General features: G+C 50.1%; 1 protein-coding gene across 1 annotated transcript in view; it reads left to right on the top strand.

Annotated features, from left to right (window-relative positions):
• Positions 1 to 1,650: 1,650 nt before the first annotated feature.
• Positions 1,651 to 18,696, top strand: part of PHGDH (phosphoglycerate dehydrogenase) — a 32,750-nt gene continuing 15,704 nt past the window's right edge. Inside the window, exons 1-5 of the mRNA XM_047083803.1 lie at positions 1,651 to 1,903; positions 8,948 to 9,099; positions 10,828 to 10,893; positions 16,294 to 16,348; positions 16,447 to 16,545. Of these exons, the coding sequence (XP_046939759.1) occupies positions 1,766 to 1,903; positions 8,948 to 9,099; positions 10,828 to 10,893; positions 16,294 to 16,348; positions 16,447 to 16,545 (510 nt within the window). The 5' untranslated portion in view covers positions 1,651 to 1,765. The remainder of the gene's footprint in view (positions 1,904 to 8,947; positions 9,100 to 10,827; positions 10,894 to 16,293; positions 16,349 to 16,446; positions 16,546 to 18,696) is intronic.

The following is an 18,696-nucleotide window of genomic DNA, read 5'->3' as shown; positions in this document are numbered from 1 at the left end:
GTGGCTCAGTCGGTTGGGTGTCTAACTTCGGCTCAGGTCATGATCTCACGGTCCACGAGGTTGAGCCCGGCTTCTGGCTCTGTGCTGACAGCTCAGAGCCTGGAGCCTCCTTAGGATTCTGTGTCTCCCTCTCTCTCTGACCCTCCCCCGTTCATGCTCTGTCTCTCTCTGTTTCAAAAATAAATAAACATTAGAAAATAAAAAATTAAAAAAATTAAAAAAAAAAAAAGGAAGGCCAGAGTTCCTGCTTTATGGATGGAAGCAATAACATGGGGTCGGGGGAGACTGGTCACTGATCGTAAAAGAAAAATCCTCAACTTGCAGTCGATGTTGGAGGGTGGATGTTGGATGGTGAAGGATGGGAGTGGGGTGGGTGCAGAGAGATATTATCTACATTCTCGGTGTCAGGGCTCCGCTCAGCTAAGGTAATGGTATCACACGGCAGAAAATCACTCCGCACTCCTGCCCTGCTTTGGAGAGCAGTTCAAACTCCTCCTCAGGGCAAAGACCCTCCTGAGCAACCCTGACCCCTCCTTAGTTTGGCCTCCTGCACCCCTAAGCACACACCCTGAGCCTTTGTAAATGTCACTTCTTTTCTACCTGGTTATTTCCTATTCAGCCCTCACGATTAGGCAATTGACTAGGAGCAGCTTGAAGGCAGATAATGTCTTACTTATTTCCTTATCCTCAGGCCTGGCAGAATAGTTGACTTCAGAGAGCAGTAGTGTCAGCTGAAAGGCAACCTGGCTGGAAAGCCTTCCTGGTGCCCCTAGGCTGTGCTGGATGGTTTTCAGGACCAGGGCACACAACAGCTAATGTCTGGACAGGTTAACAGAACTGAATTCTAATTCACCTGGGAGCATGCCTGATGCTGCTTTTGATTCTAGATGGCCTTAAATAATCCAAAACGGATTTTCCCAATATTTCTGTAAAGAGGGGCATGGAATAGTATATTTGTTGTGGGGTTTAAACATAAAGGAGTTAAGAGATGGAAAGTGCCTCCTTGGTCAGCATAGAAGTTAGACCAGACTGACATCTCACATTCTTTTTGTCTTTTTCATAATCAGAGAAGAAGTGGGGGAAGAGGAAAATTGGGAGCTCTAACAAAAATTCTGCCCGCTCTAAATGCATCTTGTCCTTGTTCTCTTTCATACTCGTAATTCTCATTACGTCATCCATCTGTAATTAAGCACTGCTTTGTGAGGTCTCAGAAAGTTTCCTATTGCTTCTCACTTTTTAGCTTTCCGTGCCTGCCTTTGGTACCCTCGGTGTTAGCCCACCACAGGATGTCTTTGCCCCTTCAACATCCAGCGCGGTGCCTTGCACATTTCAATGAATTCTTGTTAAGGAATTATTGAATATGTTCTGAGACAGAAAGAAGTGAACATGAAACATTTCTCTCACTGTGAGAACAAATATTTCTGTTTCAGATACGAATCAGCTAGTCAGCGCAAATTGTGCTTCTATATGCTCACCAGGTGTAGGGAAGGGCTTTGGCTGAGATTGAGAAATTCACCGCGGGAGCATAATAAAGGGGGCGGGGAACTAAAGGCTCAGAGCCTCGAGGAGGAGGCGGAGTCACCCAGAGTTTGAGTATTTTTGTCCAATCAGAAGGAGGCCATATAAGCTGAAGGGGGAGATAAAAGGGGCGCGGGAGCTCGTGAATCCTGCCCAGTTACACCAGCCTGCCAGCAGTAACCGCAGCTCCTAGACTTAGGTGCTCCTGCCCCGCGCGAGCGGCCCGATTCCGAGGCAGACTCCAGCAATGGCCTTTGCAAATCTGCGGAAAGTGCTCATCAGTGACAGCCTGGACCCTTGCTGCCGGAAGATCCTGCAAGATGGAGGGCTGCAGGTGGTGGAGAAGCAGAACCTGAGCAAAGAGGAGCTGATAGCCGAGCTGCAGGTAAGGCGAGCGGGAGAAAGACGGGGGCTCTGTGGCATCCTCTGCCGAGACGGGCCGGGGCCAGCGCGCCCCACCCCCCACTCCCCGTCCCCGGTACCAGTCAGTCCTGGGGCCTTCTGAGATTGGAAACTGGGGGAGGGAGGAGAAGGAGAAGAAACAGCCGCGAGCTGCAGGATGCAAACTTTGCGTTCAGTTTGCAACCGCGTGTTTTGCGCTGGCTCGCTTCCCGCCGGCATTGCAAAGTGCAGGCTGCCCGGACTGGTCCTGCGGGCTGCCCGAAGGATGCCAGCGCGGCTCCCCTGAGCCTTCGCGCGCTGTGGCCCTGGCAGCCCTGCGCCGCCCCCTACCCGGGCGCCGGGGCACTGGGGGAAGGGGCGCCAAAGTAGCTTCGCCGCGGGGAGCCCAGGGACCGGGGATCCTTCCCGGGCCAGGTCCTGGCTCGCCCGGCAAGTACAGCCTTCCTTGGGGGGTGGCCGGGTCGTTGGCGGAGTCCCAGCCAGTCTCGTGGCCGCCGGAGAGGCTGCAGGGAAGGCGGCCCGGCTGGGGCAGCAAACGCCGTACCCGCCTTTCGTCTGATGCAAGACTGCCGCGAGTTTTCCCCGCCCCTCGGCCTCCAGAAAGCTCTCGGAGGGAAGGGGGGCGGGCGGGGGGCGCCAGAGGTCCCCGGGCCGCCCCCGCAGCTGCCGCCACGGCGCCCGGGCTCCAGGCTTTAAAGCCCATGCCCGCCTGCCTTATGGTTGGCCTTATCGCTGGTCACGAATGACCAGCCTGGGTTCGAATCCGATCCCAAACGCCCCCAGGACATTTCTGTTTCTTAGCAAATCTTTCTCAGACATGTATCAGTTTGCCGTGCTGCACAGTTAGCGCAATCTGCTTCAAGTGTTCCTCTGCCTTGGTCCGGTGAGGTTTGGTGACCTCGTGCAACCTTAGGGCACTTACTTTGTGAGCTCTTCACTAGTTCCGCGCCCACCCCCCCGTCCGCGCCCCACTGTATTCTCTCCCACCCCCCAACTCCCACAGCCCCTCAGTGCCGCCTCCTACCAACCTCGCTCAACCCCGGCGCACATCCACCCCCTCCATTTTCTCCTCGGAGGGCCCCTTGAAGCAAACCACAGAGGCGGCAGCAGTTGCTTTCGCTGTGCCGGAACCACATGTCCTGGAAGCTGCCTGTGCTCCCTGTCTGCCCTCGTATCTGTGTGTCCCTCCCCGTCCGCCCCGGCCCTGCACCGCCACGGTGGTGTATCTGGGTATCCAGACCCCGTCCTGTTCTTAGAGAAGTGTCTGCCTGGTCCCTGCCTTAAAGAGGTGTGTGGACTAGTTAGGGAGCCTGGCCATCACTCCTGAGAGTATTGGCCAGATGACACAGTACTTGAGTGCCAAGTGAGACCACCCGGCAACCTAGCTTCTGCCTGTTCTGCTGCTGCAAAAGTGGAGACAAGGGGGCTGATGGGTCTGAATGGGGGTGGAGGACAGGGGCTCAGGACCTGATCCAAGGTAGGGCCGGATGGGAGGCAGGCACCTCAGCTTGTTGCCTTCTCTTTTGTATGGGTGCTGTCAGTGGCCTTGACTCTGCAGTGGCCAGAAGGTAGTGCTGTGGCCTCTAGACCAGCTTCTCACCCTCCCCTCCGCCCGAACACCAGGTTGGGAAGAGTGGCCTCCCCTGGGGCTTTGCAGCTTTCCTGTGGAAATTAGAAATCCTAATTTCTAGGATTTCCAGGGAGGGACAGGGTGCAGGATACAGGCAGAACTGAGCAGAATCCAGGCCTCACCAGTACTGGAGGGGTTCCATGAAGTTGAGAAGTTGGCTGGGTGGGTTGCTGGAGTCTGGAGCTACAACTTGGAAGGACATCTTAAAGGCACTGACAGATCCTGGCAAGAGAGGAGGGGTGTTTTGTCAGCTACTGGCTGGCATCTGTCTTGCTGGGCTGTTGGAGCCCCCCAAGCCTTCGTGACTGTCTTTGTAAAACATTCACTTCAGAACATCAATTAGTCGACCTAGGCAGCCCCCTGGAGGGGCCTCGTATCCACAGTGTCTTTTTTACTCTGGGTGGAGAGGGATCTATGTTAGTGCCTCCTGCCCTCTCCCATTTAAATCTTCTTAACGCGGAGGGAAGCTGGAGCGCATTGCCGGCCCAGGCCTGGCCTCTGTACCCACTCCTCGCTGTTCAGGGCGGGCACAGTTTGCTCTCACTGGCTCCGTGGTCAGAAAGTACAATGACCCCTGAGAATGGTGCTTTTCAGACTCAAAGCAGTTCCCCGCATGCTGTGGGTAGCCGGTAGCTGGTTTTGTGGGTCATGATTAGCATTTTTAAAAAAACAAAGTAAGTAGCAGGGAGCAGGGCAGATAGGCTGAGTATTATGTCATGAAATTTGTTTCAATGCTGTGGGCACTTGTAGTGCCTATGTGGTTAGTGAGCATAAAATCACAACTTAAATAGATGTTTCTTCCTGTAAGTCTTAGTCAAAACAGTTTGGAAAACACTGTCTTGGAATAATAAACTTAGTGATACATAGATTTTTCTTCTGCTGTATTGAATAGCAGTGCCGGTCAGAAACCACTAAACCACATGCTAGTAGTAACGCATTTAACTTACTGAGCACATTTACATCTTTATCTCAGAATTTTAAGAAAGATAAGGGGAAAAACTTCCATGCAAGATTCCATCCTTTGAAAGGCTCCGTTAAAATAGCAAGTTCCTAGCCTTTGCACAGGGATGTAATTTGCAACAGTTAAGGTAGCCATGTACTTAATCAGGATGGCACACATTGTGCTAAACAGCATCTCCCTGCATTCTCTGTAGCTGGGGAACATGACCTGGAGAGTTCCGCTTCCCTCGAGATTTAAGTCAGAGGCACCAGCAATGCTAGCTAGCATCACCCTCAAGGCCAAGCCTGTCCTCTTTGGGAAAGGAAGCAAGTTTGAACTTGAGAAACATGAACAGCTTTCCACTGCTGAGTTAGCATGGTTTTGTCCGGAACAGCTATAAATCCAGCAGAACACTGGCTGTTTTCCAGCTCTAAGGCAGCTGCAGAGAGCATTAGATGGCAGACAGAGTGGGTGCAGCATCGAGAGGTGACAAAATGGACTGCAGGACACCGGAGAAGAAAGTTGTAGTCACAGCAAACTGCATGGAGGACGTGGGTGGATTGACATGGGGCTGCGGTTTGCCTAAGTAGAGGAGCCGGCAGCTTGGACCCAGGTCTTGGAGGGTTGACCTGTAACCCGAGGAGGGGATGGTACCTAGAAGTGCAGGTGTTTTGAGGGGTCACCAGGAAGCTCTCAAGAAATATGTGCTGATTGGGGCGCCTAGGTAGTGCAGTTGGTTAAGCATCCAACTCTGGCTCAGGTCATGATCTCCTCATGGCTTGTGAGTTCGAGCCCTGCATCGAGCTCTGTGCTGACAGCCCATAGCCTGGAGCCTGCTTCTGATTCTGTATCTCCCTCTCTGTCTGCCGTCCCCGGCTCATGCTCTCTCTCTCTCTCTCTCTCTCTCTCTCTCTCTCAAAAATAAATAAACATTAAAAAGAAGAAAGATTTTTAAGAAGCCTTTGTTATTTTTGGTGTTGAGTCTTTGTTCTGCTATACATGGTGCAAAGAGTTTTTCCGCACGTTAACGCATCACTTTCCTTTAACTTTGTTTAGGGGATTTTTTCCATAAGAAATTTACATTTAAAAGATGGTAGAGCCTAAGCCTCTTGATCTTGATCTCTGGGGTCCTGGGGTTTAGAGCTTACTTTAAAAAAAAAAAAAGGAAGGATGAAAGAAAGGAAGAAATTTACATTTGAAAAGTTATCAAATTTGTCAGTGTTTTCTTTTATGGTTTCTGGGATTTGGGCCTTGCTTGTGAAGTTTCCCCATCCTGAGATCATAAAAATATCCCCTTACATTTTCTTCTAATGCTTATCCGCTTTTATTTATTTATTTATTTATTTATTTATTTATTTTTAATGTTTACTTATTTTTGAGTGGGGGGTGGGGAGGGACAGAGAGAGAGGGAGACACAGAATCCAAAGCAGGCTCCAGGCTCTGAACCGTCAGCACAGAGCCCGATGCCAGGCTGGGACTCCTGAACCGTGAGATCATGACTTCAGCTGGAGTCGAACTCTTAACCGACTGAGCCACCTAGGCGCCCCCTAATGCTTATCTTTAAAAAAATTCTTTAATTCTTCTGGATTTTTAAAAATCTATAGTGAGATAGAAATTTATTTATTTTTTCTAAATTTACCTCATACCATTTATCACATAGCTCTTACTATCCCCATCAGTTTGAATACTACCTTTATCATTTTCTCAATTCCCAGACAGACACAGATCTGTTTGTCTATTCCAGGCACACATGGCTCTGTTTGCCAGGTACCCATTTGGTTCTGTTGAGCAATTTGTCAGTTTCTGAACATTTTCGTCCTGGTTCTCTCCTAACTTATCCTTTCTTTCTTTTTTTTTTTTTTAATTTTTTTTTAAAGTTTATTAGTTTATTTTCAAGAGAGAGAGGAAAGAGAGAATCCCAAGCAGGCTCCATACTGTCAGCACAGAGCCCAATCGTGACTCAAACTCACAGACTGTGAGATCATGACCTGAGCGGAAACCAAAGGTTGGACGCTTAATCAACTGAGCCACCTAGGCACCCCTTGACTTATTCTTATGCTCACAGAACTCTTGAATGCTGTTGTATAGGTCTTCTGCCTCCTTATCACAGACAGGAGAAGGAATTTCCAGTGGTGGGTTTTTAAAAAAAATTTTTTTAATGTTTATTTATTTTTGAGAGAGACAAAAGTGTGAGCTGGAGAGGTGCAGAGAGGGAGACACAGAATCTGAATGAAGCAGGCTCCAGGCTCTGAGCTGCCAGCCAGCACAGAGCTCTATGTGGGGCTCGAACTCACGGGACCGCGAGATCATGACCTGAGCTGAAGTCGGACGCTCAACCGACTGAGCCACACAAGCACCCCTACAGTGGTGCATTTTTGATCATGTGACATGTTTGAATTATTTAGGGACGGAAGGTGGTGGTGGGGAGAATGGTGAGGGTAGGTTTCCATGGCCTCTCAAATCACTGAATTCATTTATTCAATGGAGTATTCTAGCTATCAAAATAATAAGGTATTTTAAAAAGTAAGTTATCAGCTATTAAAATAACCTGCTTTAGAGATGTAACATATAGATGAAGAGACCAAATTGCAGGTCAGTCCGAGAACACCTGACTGTAAAACAGATGATACAAAAATAGGAAGAGGGAGTGATGTTAAATCCAGGGCTGTTGGCAAAGGTTTCATGGAAGAGAAGTTCGCTGTACCTGGAAAAGTTGGTAGTGGGTGGCCAGGCATGGGGATCCTTTGCTTTGGAGCCAAGAGCAGTGGACTTGAATGTGGAACAGTCAGCAGTGTCTCCATGTGCCCAGGCATTGGCTCATGTCCAACGAGGCTGCTTTATAGGGAGGAATTTCAAGCACCCTCGAGATTCTCCCTGGCGTTGGCCAGTGTTGGCAGTGAGCCCAGATGGGGTGGTTCCTGTTCGGTTCCTCTAACTTTTCCGTGTGCATGTGCCTTGTACGTTCTGAGGTCACAGCATACATGCGTAATGGTGAGTTTTGGCATGTCTGTCACTGTGAGCTCCTTGAGGGGTGGGACTATGACTTACTCCTCTTGTGTTGACGGAGTCTAGCATAATGCCGGCTACATACCTACCAGGCACCCCATAGGTGGAAGGAAGGCATGAAAAGGGCAGGAAGAGGGGACACGGGCATCCTGAATTTTGTCAGGCTTCTGTTTCTCATCTGTGAAATGCAGTTGGACCAGAGGCTGGTCACGTGTTCCTTGGAGGCTCACATTTTGAGGTTCTGTTTCAGAACTGTGGACGTGAAAGGGCTCTCTGTGGTCAGGCACAGCCCCCCCACCAGGGAGCATGCATGAGGCATAAGCACCTCCCGAGGAATAATTTCACAACTTTTGCTGAGCAGTCATTCCAGTGCTTAGAAGACCCCCGTGCAGAGCCTGGGGAGCCGGATACAGTGGCCTTTCTCTGTCCTCCCAGTGTGTGTGGTGGGCAGGGAAGGGAGAAGGTTCTCATGGCTTCCAGGTGAGAGCTCTGCCGGGGGAAATGGCGGAGCGGCTTACATCAGTGGGGTCAGATCAGACGTGGGGCGTCTGCTCCGTCCCTCTTACTTTACAGGTGAAGACCAGGGGTGGGGGAGGTGACTTAGCACCGTGACCCGCCTTAACTTTGGCAGACCTGGAACTGGAACCCCAGCCTCCCAATCCCCAGCTTCCTGCTTTTGCAACAGCACTTGCCTCCTCAGCAGCCCCGGATAGCCAGTTTGGGGCAGAGCGGGCCCCCGTGCACCTGGCCCATTTCCTGAGGACTCTCACTGAGTGTTTGGGCAACAGTATCCTTATTCAGAGAACATATCACAGGATTCTGGAAGAGCCCAAGAAAGCTTGTCTTGAGGTCTAACTTAGCACAAGTAAAGCGGCTTCAATGCATCCAGAAAGTATGCATATTTTTTAGACTAAAAAGGCCTGTGTTTCTCAACAGCTATAGACTGGTAGAACTGTTCTCCCTCCGTCCTCTTACTTTGCTCTCTATTTTAGGAAATGTCTTTCTTTCAACAGTTTGTCTTTTCCTCACTTTTTAGTCGCTCAGCCAGCCAGCACTTACTGAGTGCCTCGCATGTGCCAGTCATAGGGGCTTACAAAGTAGAACTTGGTCCCACCTCTCCATTCAGCAGCAGTGTCCGACGGAAGAGGTCATGTCTGTTGAGCGGGGCAGTGTCCGATGGAGGTCATGTCCGTTGAGTGGGGCCAGAGAGCCTGCCAGGTGCGATACCTATCCTAGCTCATTTTTTCATGCACTGGAGGAGGCCAGATCTCAAATTCTGAGCTCTTAGGGGAGGGAGCTGGCACTTGACTCCAGGCCTGACTAACGGCGGACCCTTCCTTACTCTGAATATATCCAAAGTCAGCTGGCAGGCAAGAACTCCCACTTTGGGCAAAGAGGTGCTAGGAGGTCTGGAAGACCGACTGTGGACCCAGATGTTTCTTCTGTCTCAGGATTGTGAAGGCCTCATCGTCCGCTCAGCCACCAAGGTGACTGCTGATGTCATCAACGCAGCAGAGAGGCTCCAGGTGGTGGGCAGGGCCGGCACGGGTGTGGACAACGTCGACCTGGAGGCTGCCACCAGGAAGGGCGTTCTGGTCATGAAGTAAGTTGAGGAGCCCGGGAGGGCGTGTGGAGGCTCACCACGAGAGGGGAGGGGAAAACTTCAAGAAGGCCAGGGCAGAGTAGGAGGCTTTCAGGAGGATGGCTGGTCCAGGCTGAGCCCAGATAGGTGGTCCGTGCTCGCAGCATAGCGGTGCCCCAGGTTTTTGACCAGGAGGCTCTCTTTGTAATCGCAAATCACTTCCCAAGCCCACCCCACAGATGTTTGAGCAGCAGCCTGGTTCAGGAAATGGAAGAATGTTAGTGCCTCTGTCTGCGTTCCCTACTCCAGCATTGCCCCTTCCCCTCCACTGCGTCTAGGGTCAGGTTTTCCTGGGCTCTGCTTGGCCGAGCACAGCCTTTGCTTGTTGAGTGACTATATTCTTTCCCTTCCTCACCTCCCATCACCCTTCTGCAGGCAGGAGCCCAGCTGCCCTTTCACACTCCAGGGCCAAGAGGGAAAGGGTCCCGATAGAGCTGTTTTTGCAGAAACTCAGAGCAGAGGTCACGACTGCGTGCCAGGGCTAGGCCACACTTGCCTCTGGCTCCCGTCTGGCACTTAGACGGTGTGGCAATGTTATTCTAGCCCACTTCTTTGTTCTCCAGGCTCTTCCCTTCCCTTGGGACGCTGTGTCCTCAAAATCTTGCCCTCCCTTCCCTCCGATTCCTCCTATAGCGGAGGGGTTAATTGGTCATAGCCCATCCTATGTTCTTGCCCTGGACACAGAGGCAGTGCCCCCAGTCCTGCCCCTCCTCTAGCATCCCAGTCTAGCCTTTTCGCTAGGTGGAAAGACAGGCTCTGAGAATCCTTTTATCTTGACTTTTTTTTTTTTTTTGGTCGGATCTCTTAATTTTTTTCCTCCTTGTAACTTTCATTTCCAGAGATGGAAAGATCCAATAAAGGAAAAAGGAGGCTAAACATGTGTGTTACACTTGATCTTAGCCAGAAGGCCAAGAAGCAGTGAATATGTGTTTTAATAAACTATTCCAAAAACAAAAAACAAAAAACAAACAAAAAAAAACCTCACAAAAAAAAACAAAGAGACTTTGAGAAAAGAAAAATACCTGTGTGAGTTTCAGCTCTATTCTCCTGTCTGTGAAATGGGCAGAGTCAGCATTGCTGTGTGTGTGAAGGTGTGAGGAAGCTTTCTCACTTCAGAACTTGTTGAGAGATAGGAGGAGAAGTCAGTCAGGTGGAGGTAAAAATACTAGCTTTGTGATTGATAGAAGCCAGGCTGGGCAACTTGATGAAGGTGTGTGGCCAGTGGGCTGACCTGAATCTGACGGACTTGCTCACCCATCTCGGGCGCAGCCCCGGTAAGACAGATGACACAGAACAGCGGGAATCTGGGCTTTCTGTAGGCAAGTAGTTCCTGAAAGGAGGGAGAGCAAAGAAAAGGACTGAGTCACATCTATATCTCCCCATCGAGTGAGACACTTCTCTGCCTGCGGAGAAGCGAGTTTGAGTCAAGAGGCCAGCTGTGTTTCTCTAATGGACGTCCCTCTGCATGAAAACATAGAGTCAGGGCAAGGGGGTTGTCTTCTAGCCTTGGGATTAGGGGAGGGGTCCATCGGAGAACCCAGGGGGGAGGCATGGGGCTGGAGGTTGTAAGAGTGGGTGAGGTGAGAGGGCAGGAGAGCCAGCACACCGCACTCAAGGCTTTCCGTCGGGACAGGAGTGGGGATATGGGGTCTGGACCTACTGAAGTCCCCTCTCTCCTTTGCTCTTCAGCACCCCCAATGGGAACAGCCTCAGTGCTGCGGAGCTCACCTGCGGGATGATCATGTGCCTGGCCAGGTAAGTCCCTGACTCCTGAGCGGAGCCAGTCTCTCTGGTGTATCAGTTGTTATGACCTCCCCAAACAAAGTGACCCGGAAACGCTTGGCAACACGCAGACTGCTAACAATGCGTCAAGGCCATTAGTCCTTTACGGAACAGTCCTTCGTCATTTCCTGCTGTCTACACCACCCTCTGGCTTTTCGAACTCTAAGCCTCAAAAATAAGGTTTCTGCTCCCTGGAATATCCTTCCCGATCATCTCTTTTTTTCCCCCAAGTCATTCGATTACTTTATTTTTATCACACTCATTATTAAAAATTCAACTAGGGGCGCTTGGGTGGCTCAGTCAGGTAAGCCTCCAACTTTGGCTCAGGTCATGATCTCATGGTTTGGGGGTTCGAGCCCCGCATCGGGCTATGTGCTGACAGCTCAGAGCCTGGAGCCTGCTTCAGATTCTGTGTCTCCCTCTCTCTCTGCCCCACCCCCACTCACACACACTTTCTCTCTCTCTCTCTCTCTTTCAAAAATAAATAAACATTAAACAAAAAATTTTTTTTTTAATTTAACTTCACATAGATGTAAAATAGAAGAAATGCTCAACATTTTTATTTACTTGGGAACATTTTTGAGTGAACTAATGCCAAAATGTAACAGCCTCCACGCCTCAGGGACTTCTCATACACCACAGGTTCCCAAACTTTGTTGCACGTTGATATCATCTGAGATGATAATACTAATGCCTGGCTTGCACTCCCAAAATTCTGATTTAATTGGCATGGGTGAGACTTGGCATAGGGATTTTTTAAATAAACTTTTTTTTTTTTAAGTTTATTTCTCTATTTTGAGAGAGAGAGAGGTGTAGGGGCAGAGAGAGGGAGAGAGAATCCCAAGCAAGCTCCATGCTGTCATGACCTGAGACTTGATCCCATGACCCGTGTGATCATGACCTGAGCCGAAATCAAGAGTCAGAATGCTTAACCAACTGAACCACCCAGGTGCCCCAATAAACTTTTTATTTGCGGAGTTTTAGATACACAGAAAAGTTGTAAAGATAGTAGAGTTCCCATATACTTCATACTCAGCCCCCCCCCATTATTAATATCTTACATTAGTATGGTGGATTAGTCATAACCAATTTGCCAATATTGAAATATTGATACATCTTTTTTAATGATAAGGCTGAGATTTAAATTTTTTTTAATATTTTTTTAATGTTTTTATTTATTTTTGAGACAGAGAGAGAGCATGAGCAGGGGAGGGGCAGAGAGAGAGGGAGACACAGAATCTGAAGCAGGCTCCAGGCTCTGAGCTGTCAGCACAGAGCCCGACACGGGGCTCGAACTCACGGACTGTGAGATCATGACCTGAGCTAAAGTCGGACGCTTAACCGACTGAGCCACCCAGGCGCCCCTAAAAATTCTTTTCGTGTTTATTTATTTTTGAGGGAGAGCACAGGGGAGAGGCAGAGAGAGAGAGAGAGACAGAATCTGAAACACACTGCAGGCTCCGAGCTGTCAGTACAGGGCCTGACACGGGGCTCGAACTCATGAACCCCGAGATCATGATCTGAGGCAGAGTCAAACGCTTAACTGACTGAGCCACCCAGGTGCCTCTGATACACAATTTTTAACTAGTCTTCTCCATCATCTTTCTCTGGATAACTCTTATTCTCAAGACGAAGCAGGAGTGTCAATTCATCTAGGAAGCTCTCTCTGGATCTCCCAGCTAGGCTGTGTCCCTCACTGATTCCCCTGGCCTTCAGGACTTCACTCTGTCACTGTCCCTACAACTCTTTATTGTAACAGAATGGAGCAAAGCCGCTCTGGGATCCCTGTACCTACCTGTGGATTCTTAACACAGGAGAACTCAAATGGTCACATGTCTTGCTCTTCCAGCAGGAATTCTGGGAGTGCAGGCCTCTTCAGTAGAGGGGACAGCCTAGGAACTCATAGATATGGTGCACATAATGTGTTCAGTAGTAAAATGATGGTATTGAGCACTGCTGTTGAATAGGCATTTCTGTGGCCAGTGGGGAGGGCAAGAAGCCAGTGGACAGGTCAGAAAGTTCACTGGGTCCCTTCTCACACCCTTAGATCCTTAAACCAGGGGGACCTAGGCAGACAGGGCTGTTTACTCCTCTACTCGGGCCTGAGGCTTCTAGGGCTGAGAAATTAACTCTCTCTCCCTCTCAAACCTGTTCTCCCTCCTGGGACAGGGTCTGGAGGAGTGACCTTTGTCCTAACTCTTCCCCTACCGGAGCTCTTAGGTATTCACTGATACTCATGGCCAGTGAAGAGGAAAGACTGGAGAAAAGAGTCTGGATGGGGTCCCTGAGCTGGCCGTCTACAGCTTCCAGAACCTTGGGGCTCGATGTATTTCCCCCTGGATAACTGTAGTAGCCCGATGTCCTGGTTTCCCTCGTGCAGTTAAATTCAGCAGTGTTTTTGTTTTTTGAGTGAGGGACTTCTCTATCAGCTTTCTATCTAATTAATTCTCTTACTCTTCTCTGGAGGTAGAAAGAAAGGCTTGGGAGCCAGGAATAATTTTTCTCCTGTTCCAGGACCCAACTAAAGTAGAAGGATTTCAAGGAAGTGAAATTTCCAACCTCTCATCCAACAACCTCACTCATCAAAGATACGTCAAAACTAAGAAATGAGCACCCTGTGGGATGCCTGGGTGGCTCAGTCGGTTGAGCGTCCAACTTCGGCTCTGGTGATGATCTCCCATTTTGTGAGTTTGAGCCTGGCATTGGGCTCACTGCTGTCAGCACAGAGCCTGCTTCGGATCTTCTGTCCCCCTTTCTCTCTGCCTTTCTGAAATGAAGAAAAAAGGGAAGGGAAGGGAAGGGGGAAAGAAAGAAAAGAAAAGAAGAAAGAAAGAAAGAAAGGGAAGGAAGGAAAGAAAGAAAGGAATGAAAGAAAAAGAAATGAAAGGAAGGAAAGAAAGAAAGGAAAGGAAGGAAAGAAAAGAAAGGAAAGAGAAAGAAAGGGAAGGAAGGAAAGAAAGAAAGAAGGAAAGAAAGAAAAGGAAAGAAAGGAAGGAAGGGAAGAAAGAAAGGAAGGAAAGGAAGGAAGGAAGGAAAGGAAGGAAGGAAGGAAGGAAGGGAAGGAAGGAAGGAAGGAAGGAAGGAAGGAAGGAAGGAAGGAAGGAAGACGGCTAGTCTCTCATACCTTCTTGTGTGTCTGGTCAGACTGCTTTTCCAGCAGGGTAGCGACAGCACAGTGGGAACCGTGGATGTGAGGTTGAGAGCGTTGGGCAGTGTGGGTGGAGAGAGGGCCTGAATGGGCCTCACAGTGGGGGACTTTGAACAGATGGCTGGAGTTCCTGAGGTGCAGGAGAACAGTGACACAGAAAGAGAGGGGAATGCAATCTCTCCCCCGCTTTAGCTTCTCCTTTTGTGAGTCAGGAGGCTACCATTTGGTTCTCGGGAGACCCCTCGCCCCCATCACGGTCCTCCCCAGACTGGTCCTGTGAGGACCCCGAAGTGTTAAAGCCTGAGGAGGACTCGTGGGCGCGTGGAGGGGCTTGGGAGTGTCTTGTGCCCCACGGTGCCACATGCACCTGTCTTAGATGGTACTGTGGGCTCAGGAGGGCAGAGAGGAGGAAATAGCAGGGCTCAGGAGTAGCAGTGAGCCAGACCTGAGAGGAGGTCGTGGGCTCTGTCTCACTAGGTTAGAGCATGTTATCAGGCTAGCTTTGCTGAGAAGCAAGCCCTTCCTCAAGGCAAGTCATTGTCCTTGGGACATTCCTGAAATGAGGACCCACTACTGAGGCCTGATGGGTCTGATCGGAGCTTCTCCCCGTGAAGCCTGTTACTTGAGCTTTGTGAGCTTACCCGTGACGTCACGGGGGCACAGATGCCCCCCTCAACCTGCCCTCAGATGGAAGTGTGTCGGCCATGTGTAGACCACGAAGTGTATTTTTTATAAGAATTCAGTGAGATGGAGATACATGAACAGCATGTTGGAATCTCTCTGTTTACACACTAGTGCTTGTGTGCGTGCGCACATGCACACACACACACACCGCCCTGAGTTTTGTGACTGGCGGGAAAGACTGCATTTAAATACTTTGGAGTTTAACTGTGAGGGCGATGTCCTCCTTGGCTTTGAGTCAATTCAGCTACTTCCAATGGGTGATGCCTGCTCAGGGTGTTTAGTCCCCGCCTTGTCTCTCTCCACGCAGATGTTGTGAGCATTACAGGTGCTAAGATGTGTCTAAGCATTTTTTTTAATTTATTTTTTTATTTTGAGAGAGAGAGAGAGAGCACTCTTGCATGGCAGCGGTGGCGGCGGGGGGGGGGGGAGGGACAGAAAGAGAAGGAGAGAGAGAATCCCAAGCAGGCTCCGTGCTGTTAGCTTGGAGCCTGATGTAGGGCTCGAACCCACAAATCGTGAGATCATGACCTGAGCCAAAACCAAGAGTCAGATGCTTAACCAACTGAGCCACCCAGGTGCCCCTTGTCTATGCATTTCTTATGGAGTGTCTAAAATAGAGAAGGTACTCCTTAAACATTTTTTAAATTTTTATTTATTTTTGAGAGAGAGACAGAGTGTGAGTGGGGAAGGGGCAGAGAGAGAGGGAGACACAGAATCCGAAGCAAGGCTCCAGGCACTGGGTTGTCCTCATAAAGCCTGACGTTGGGCACGAACTCATGAACTGTGAGATCATGACCTGAGCCGAAGTGGGATGTTTAACTGAGCCACCCAGCACCCTGCTCCTTAAACATTTTAAACATTGTTTCCTGTCTCCCTTTTTCACTTCCAGAGAAGCCCGGATGACATAATCTTACCCTCTCACCTCTGACTCTGCCGTAACTTCCTTTGTCCCCTCCAGAAAACAGGTGGAGACTCAGACCTTTGTTTTAACCAATAGGAGGAAATAGGCTGGGTGTTGGGGTAGGAGTTGGTATGCACCGTGGCACCCACCCATCCTAGGGTAGCCTGAGACTGCTGCGGCTTAAGAAACTGTAAGGAAGAATTAAATAACCAGCTATCTGTTGATACAGTAGAAGATGCAGGTGGCAGCCTTTGATGGAAAAACAAAATGAAAATCCTTGAACTTCCTTAATGAACCTGATGTCTTCAGAGTCGCTCAATACCCCATTCGTTATCCCTGGGAACCCTGGAGGATTGGCTCTGACTTCTTACATGCCTAGAGTCACTTGGTGGTTGAGGTGGAATCAGAACCTTGACCCGGAGTCCTGGCTGGAGACAGAAATCCCAGGGCTCCCCTGTCAGGCCTCGCTGGGTGGTTTCCCTCTGCTCCACTCCCTTGACCCCCCTCGGTGTCTCTGTACCTGAGCTCCAGACCCAGACTGAGCCCGGCCCCCAGGGGAATGACTGTCAGAGGCGGCCGGTCAGACCTCAAGCCCTGCCTCCTGCGTGGGCCCCGGCTGAGCCTGTGTCTGTCCTTGCAGGCAGATTCCCCAGGCCACGGCTTCCATGAAGGACGGCAAATGGGAACGGAAGAAGGTGAGCAGCCGGTCTTGCCCCGCCCCGCCTGGCTCGGTGCCTGGGGTCCACTCTGCCACTCACTTTGGCTTCCTTGCCTTTTGCTTGTTTGCTTGCAGTTCATGGGAACAGAGCTAAATGGAAAGATCCTGGGAATTCTTGGCCTGGGCAGGATCGGAAGAGAGGTGGCCACCCGAATGCAGTCCTTTGGGATGAAGGTAAGAGGCTGGCGAACCCCTTGGACGTGGGGCTCTCTGTAGCAGTTTCGGGAAAGGCAGCCTTGCTCGAGAGAAGGTAAAGGTTTTTTCCTAGGAGGCTCTGACCCTCTGGTAGAGCCCTTGACTAAGTAGGCAGTGTAGCCGGGGAGGGGAGGAACATTGGCCTGCCATTCTGGATACCTGACCTCAAAATCTGGGAATAACTTGGTGCAGGCCACTCAGCTCTAGGGGGAGTAATTGCCCTGAGTCCCCTGGAGCAGAGGGGTCTAGTGTCCTGCCCTTTTCCTCCCCTGCCACGAGGGCTCATTGTTTTGCCGTGTCTGTTCCCTGGGATAATTTAGAAAAACAGGAGCAAATTTGGAGCCTTCTAGCAAAGCAGCTGTCCATCCACTGGCTGGCTCCACTCCGTAGTGCAGAAGAGACAGCAACGTGCTTCCGTGTATGCCGTGATACGATGTTAAAGCCTGCGGTGGCTGAGGCACGACATATTTCTCAGAACTCTTCCCTGATCCCCGTCTCCCTCCAGGACCTGCTTTATCCCACTCTGGGAACTCAGTGGTTCCGGCTGAGCGAGGGGCTGTCATTAAGAGCAGTGCCACCCCCTGAGGCCGGTCCGGGAGGCCTCGAAAAGGGGGAGGCCGCTGAGCCACACATAGGAGAGCACCTGCAGGGGCCAGGGACCAGGCAGCTCGGAGTGCTAGCTGACATCTCCTTTTTCACCGGGGCTGTCAGGGGGGATTGTGTGTTCAAACTGCAGCCAGGAAGGCTTTTGTTAAATATAAAGGAAAACAGTTTTGACAAGCAGATCATTTCTAGAAAAATTTTCATAGACCTGCTATGGCATTCTCCCTTTCTCCCCTTCTTCCTCCCTTTCTTGTGTCCTTCCCCCCGCCTCCCCACTTCACAGAGTTAGAAGGAACCTTATAGATTAACCCTTACTTTTATACTGATGTCTGGAGTTTGTATGTATTTGCTAAGACCTCCCGCAAATGGAAGGTAGACAAGAACCCAGGTGGGCGCCGGATCATACCGCATTGAACATCTTCCTCTCCCTCCTGCCCCTCTTCCCCACCACATTTATTTATGCCAGCCAGACATCTTCCCTAAGCCGCGGCACGTTTTTCGAGATCCCTGGCCCAGCAGGATCCACTGGTCATGAGAACAAACCAAAGCCATCCCTTTGGTGCAGGGGCAGCGAGGTGCCATGCACCGAAAGGTGTGCTTTCTCCTCCTCTCTTTTGTGAGGGATTAACGTAAGGGCTCTGCTCTAAAAGCAGGGGTCAGGGCTTCACGTAGGTGCTTCACTTGGGGGTTCTTCTGTCCGGATGTCTCTGGAGGGTCACTGTCGGCTGTCTTGCTTTGGGACATGATCCTTGGAAACCCCTGAAACATCCCTTGGAATGGTCATTCCCCCCACCCCTCCACCCTTGCCAGCAGCCCTGGTCATTTCGGAGTGGCCCAGGTGGCCTTTGTTTATACTCTTGGCTCACTTTGACGGAGCTTCCTAACATATTCCCGAGCCCAGGTGAGTTTTGCCGCAGGGCAGACAGATTACTGACCCGCTTGGTCCAGATCTGCTAGGTTGATGTGAGCGGCTGCAAAGGGCAACATTTTCCAAAGGGCGAGGAGGGAGGATCATTGAACAAATTGTGAAAGGGATGGGTTTATCGGCATCCAGGCAGGAAACAATGATCAGTGTTTACTAGACGCAAATTGTTTTCCATTGGCCTCGTTCTGCCTTTGGAAACCAGCAGTAAACTGATGGATGGTGGGAATCCCCAGATGTCTTGTACCTGGGGGGTTTAAGATTTTATTTTAGTTAGATAATAGGTGAATGCCTTCTCACAAAAACTGACTTTTAGATCCTTATCTCCTTGGGTACAACCCCAATCCTGGTCTCACAGGTAATATCACTTTAGCGCGTGTCACCTTGGACTTTTTTCTGTGCGTTACACGGAATGCATACAGTTCTTTGCCTACAGAGGGATTCTGTGCCCTTTGAGAATAGACTGTTATACATGCTGCCAACATAAAAATGTATGTCTTGTAATAAATACATTTACCATATTTTTAAACTATTGCGTGGAATTCTGTTGTGTAGACAAATAGCCTTTTATTTAGCCACTTCCTCAAGGATAGACATTTAGATGG

This window comes from Lynx rufus, unplaced genomic scaffold (genome assembly GCF_022079265.1).
Source record: "Lynx rufus isolate CCGP_SWC_20201006 ecotype Redwood Valley unplaced genomic scaffold, mLynRuf1.p SCAF_2, whole genome shotgun sequence".
NCBI lineage: Eukaryota > Metazoa > Chordata > Mammalia > Carnivora > Felidae > Lynx > Lynx rufus.
This window is presented reverse-complemented; position numbering and strand designations above follow the sequence as displayed.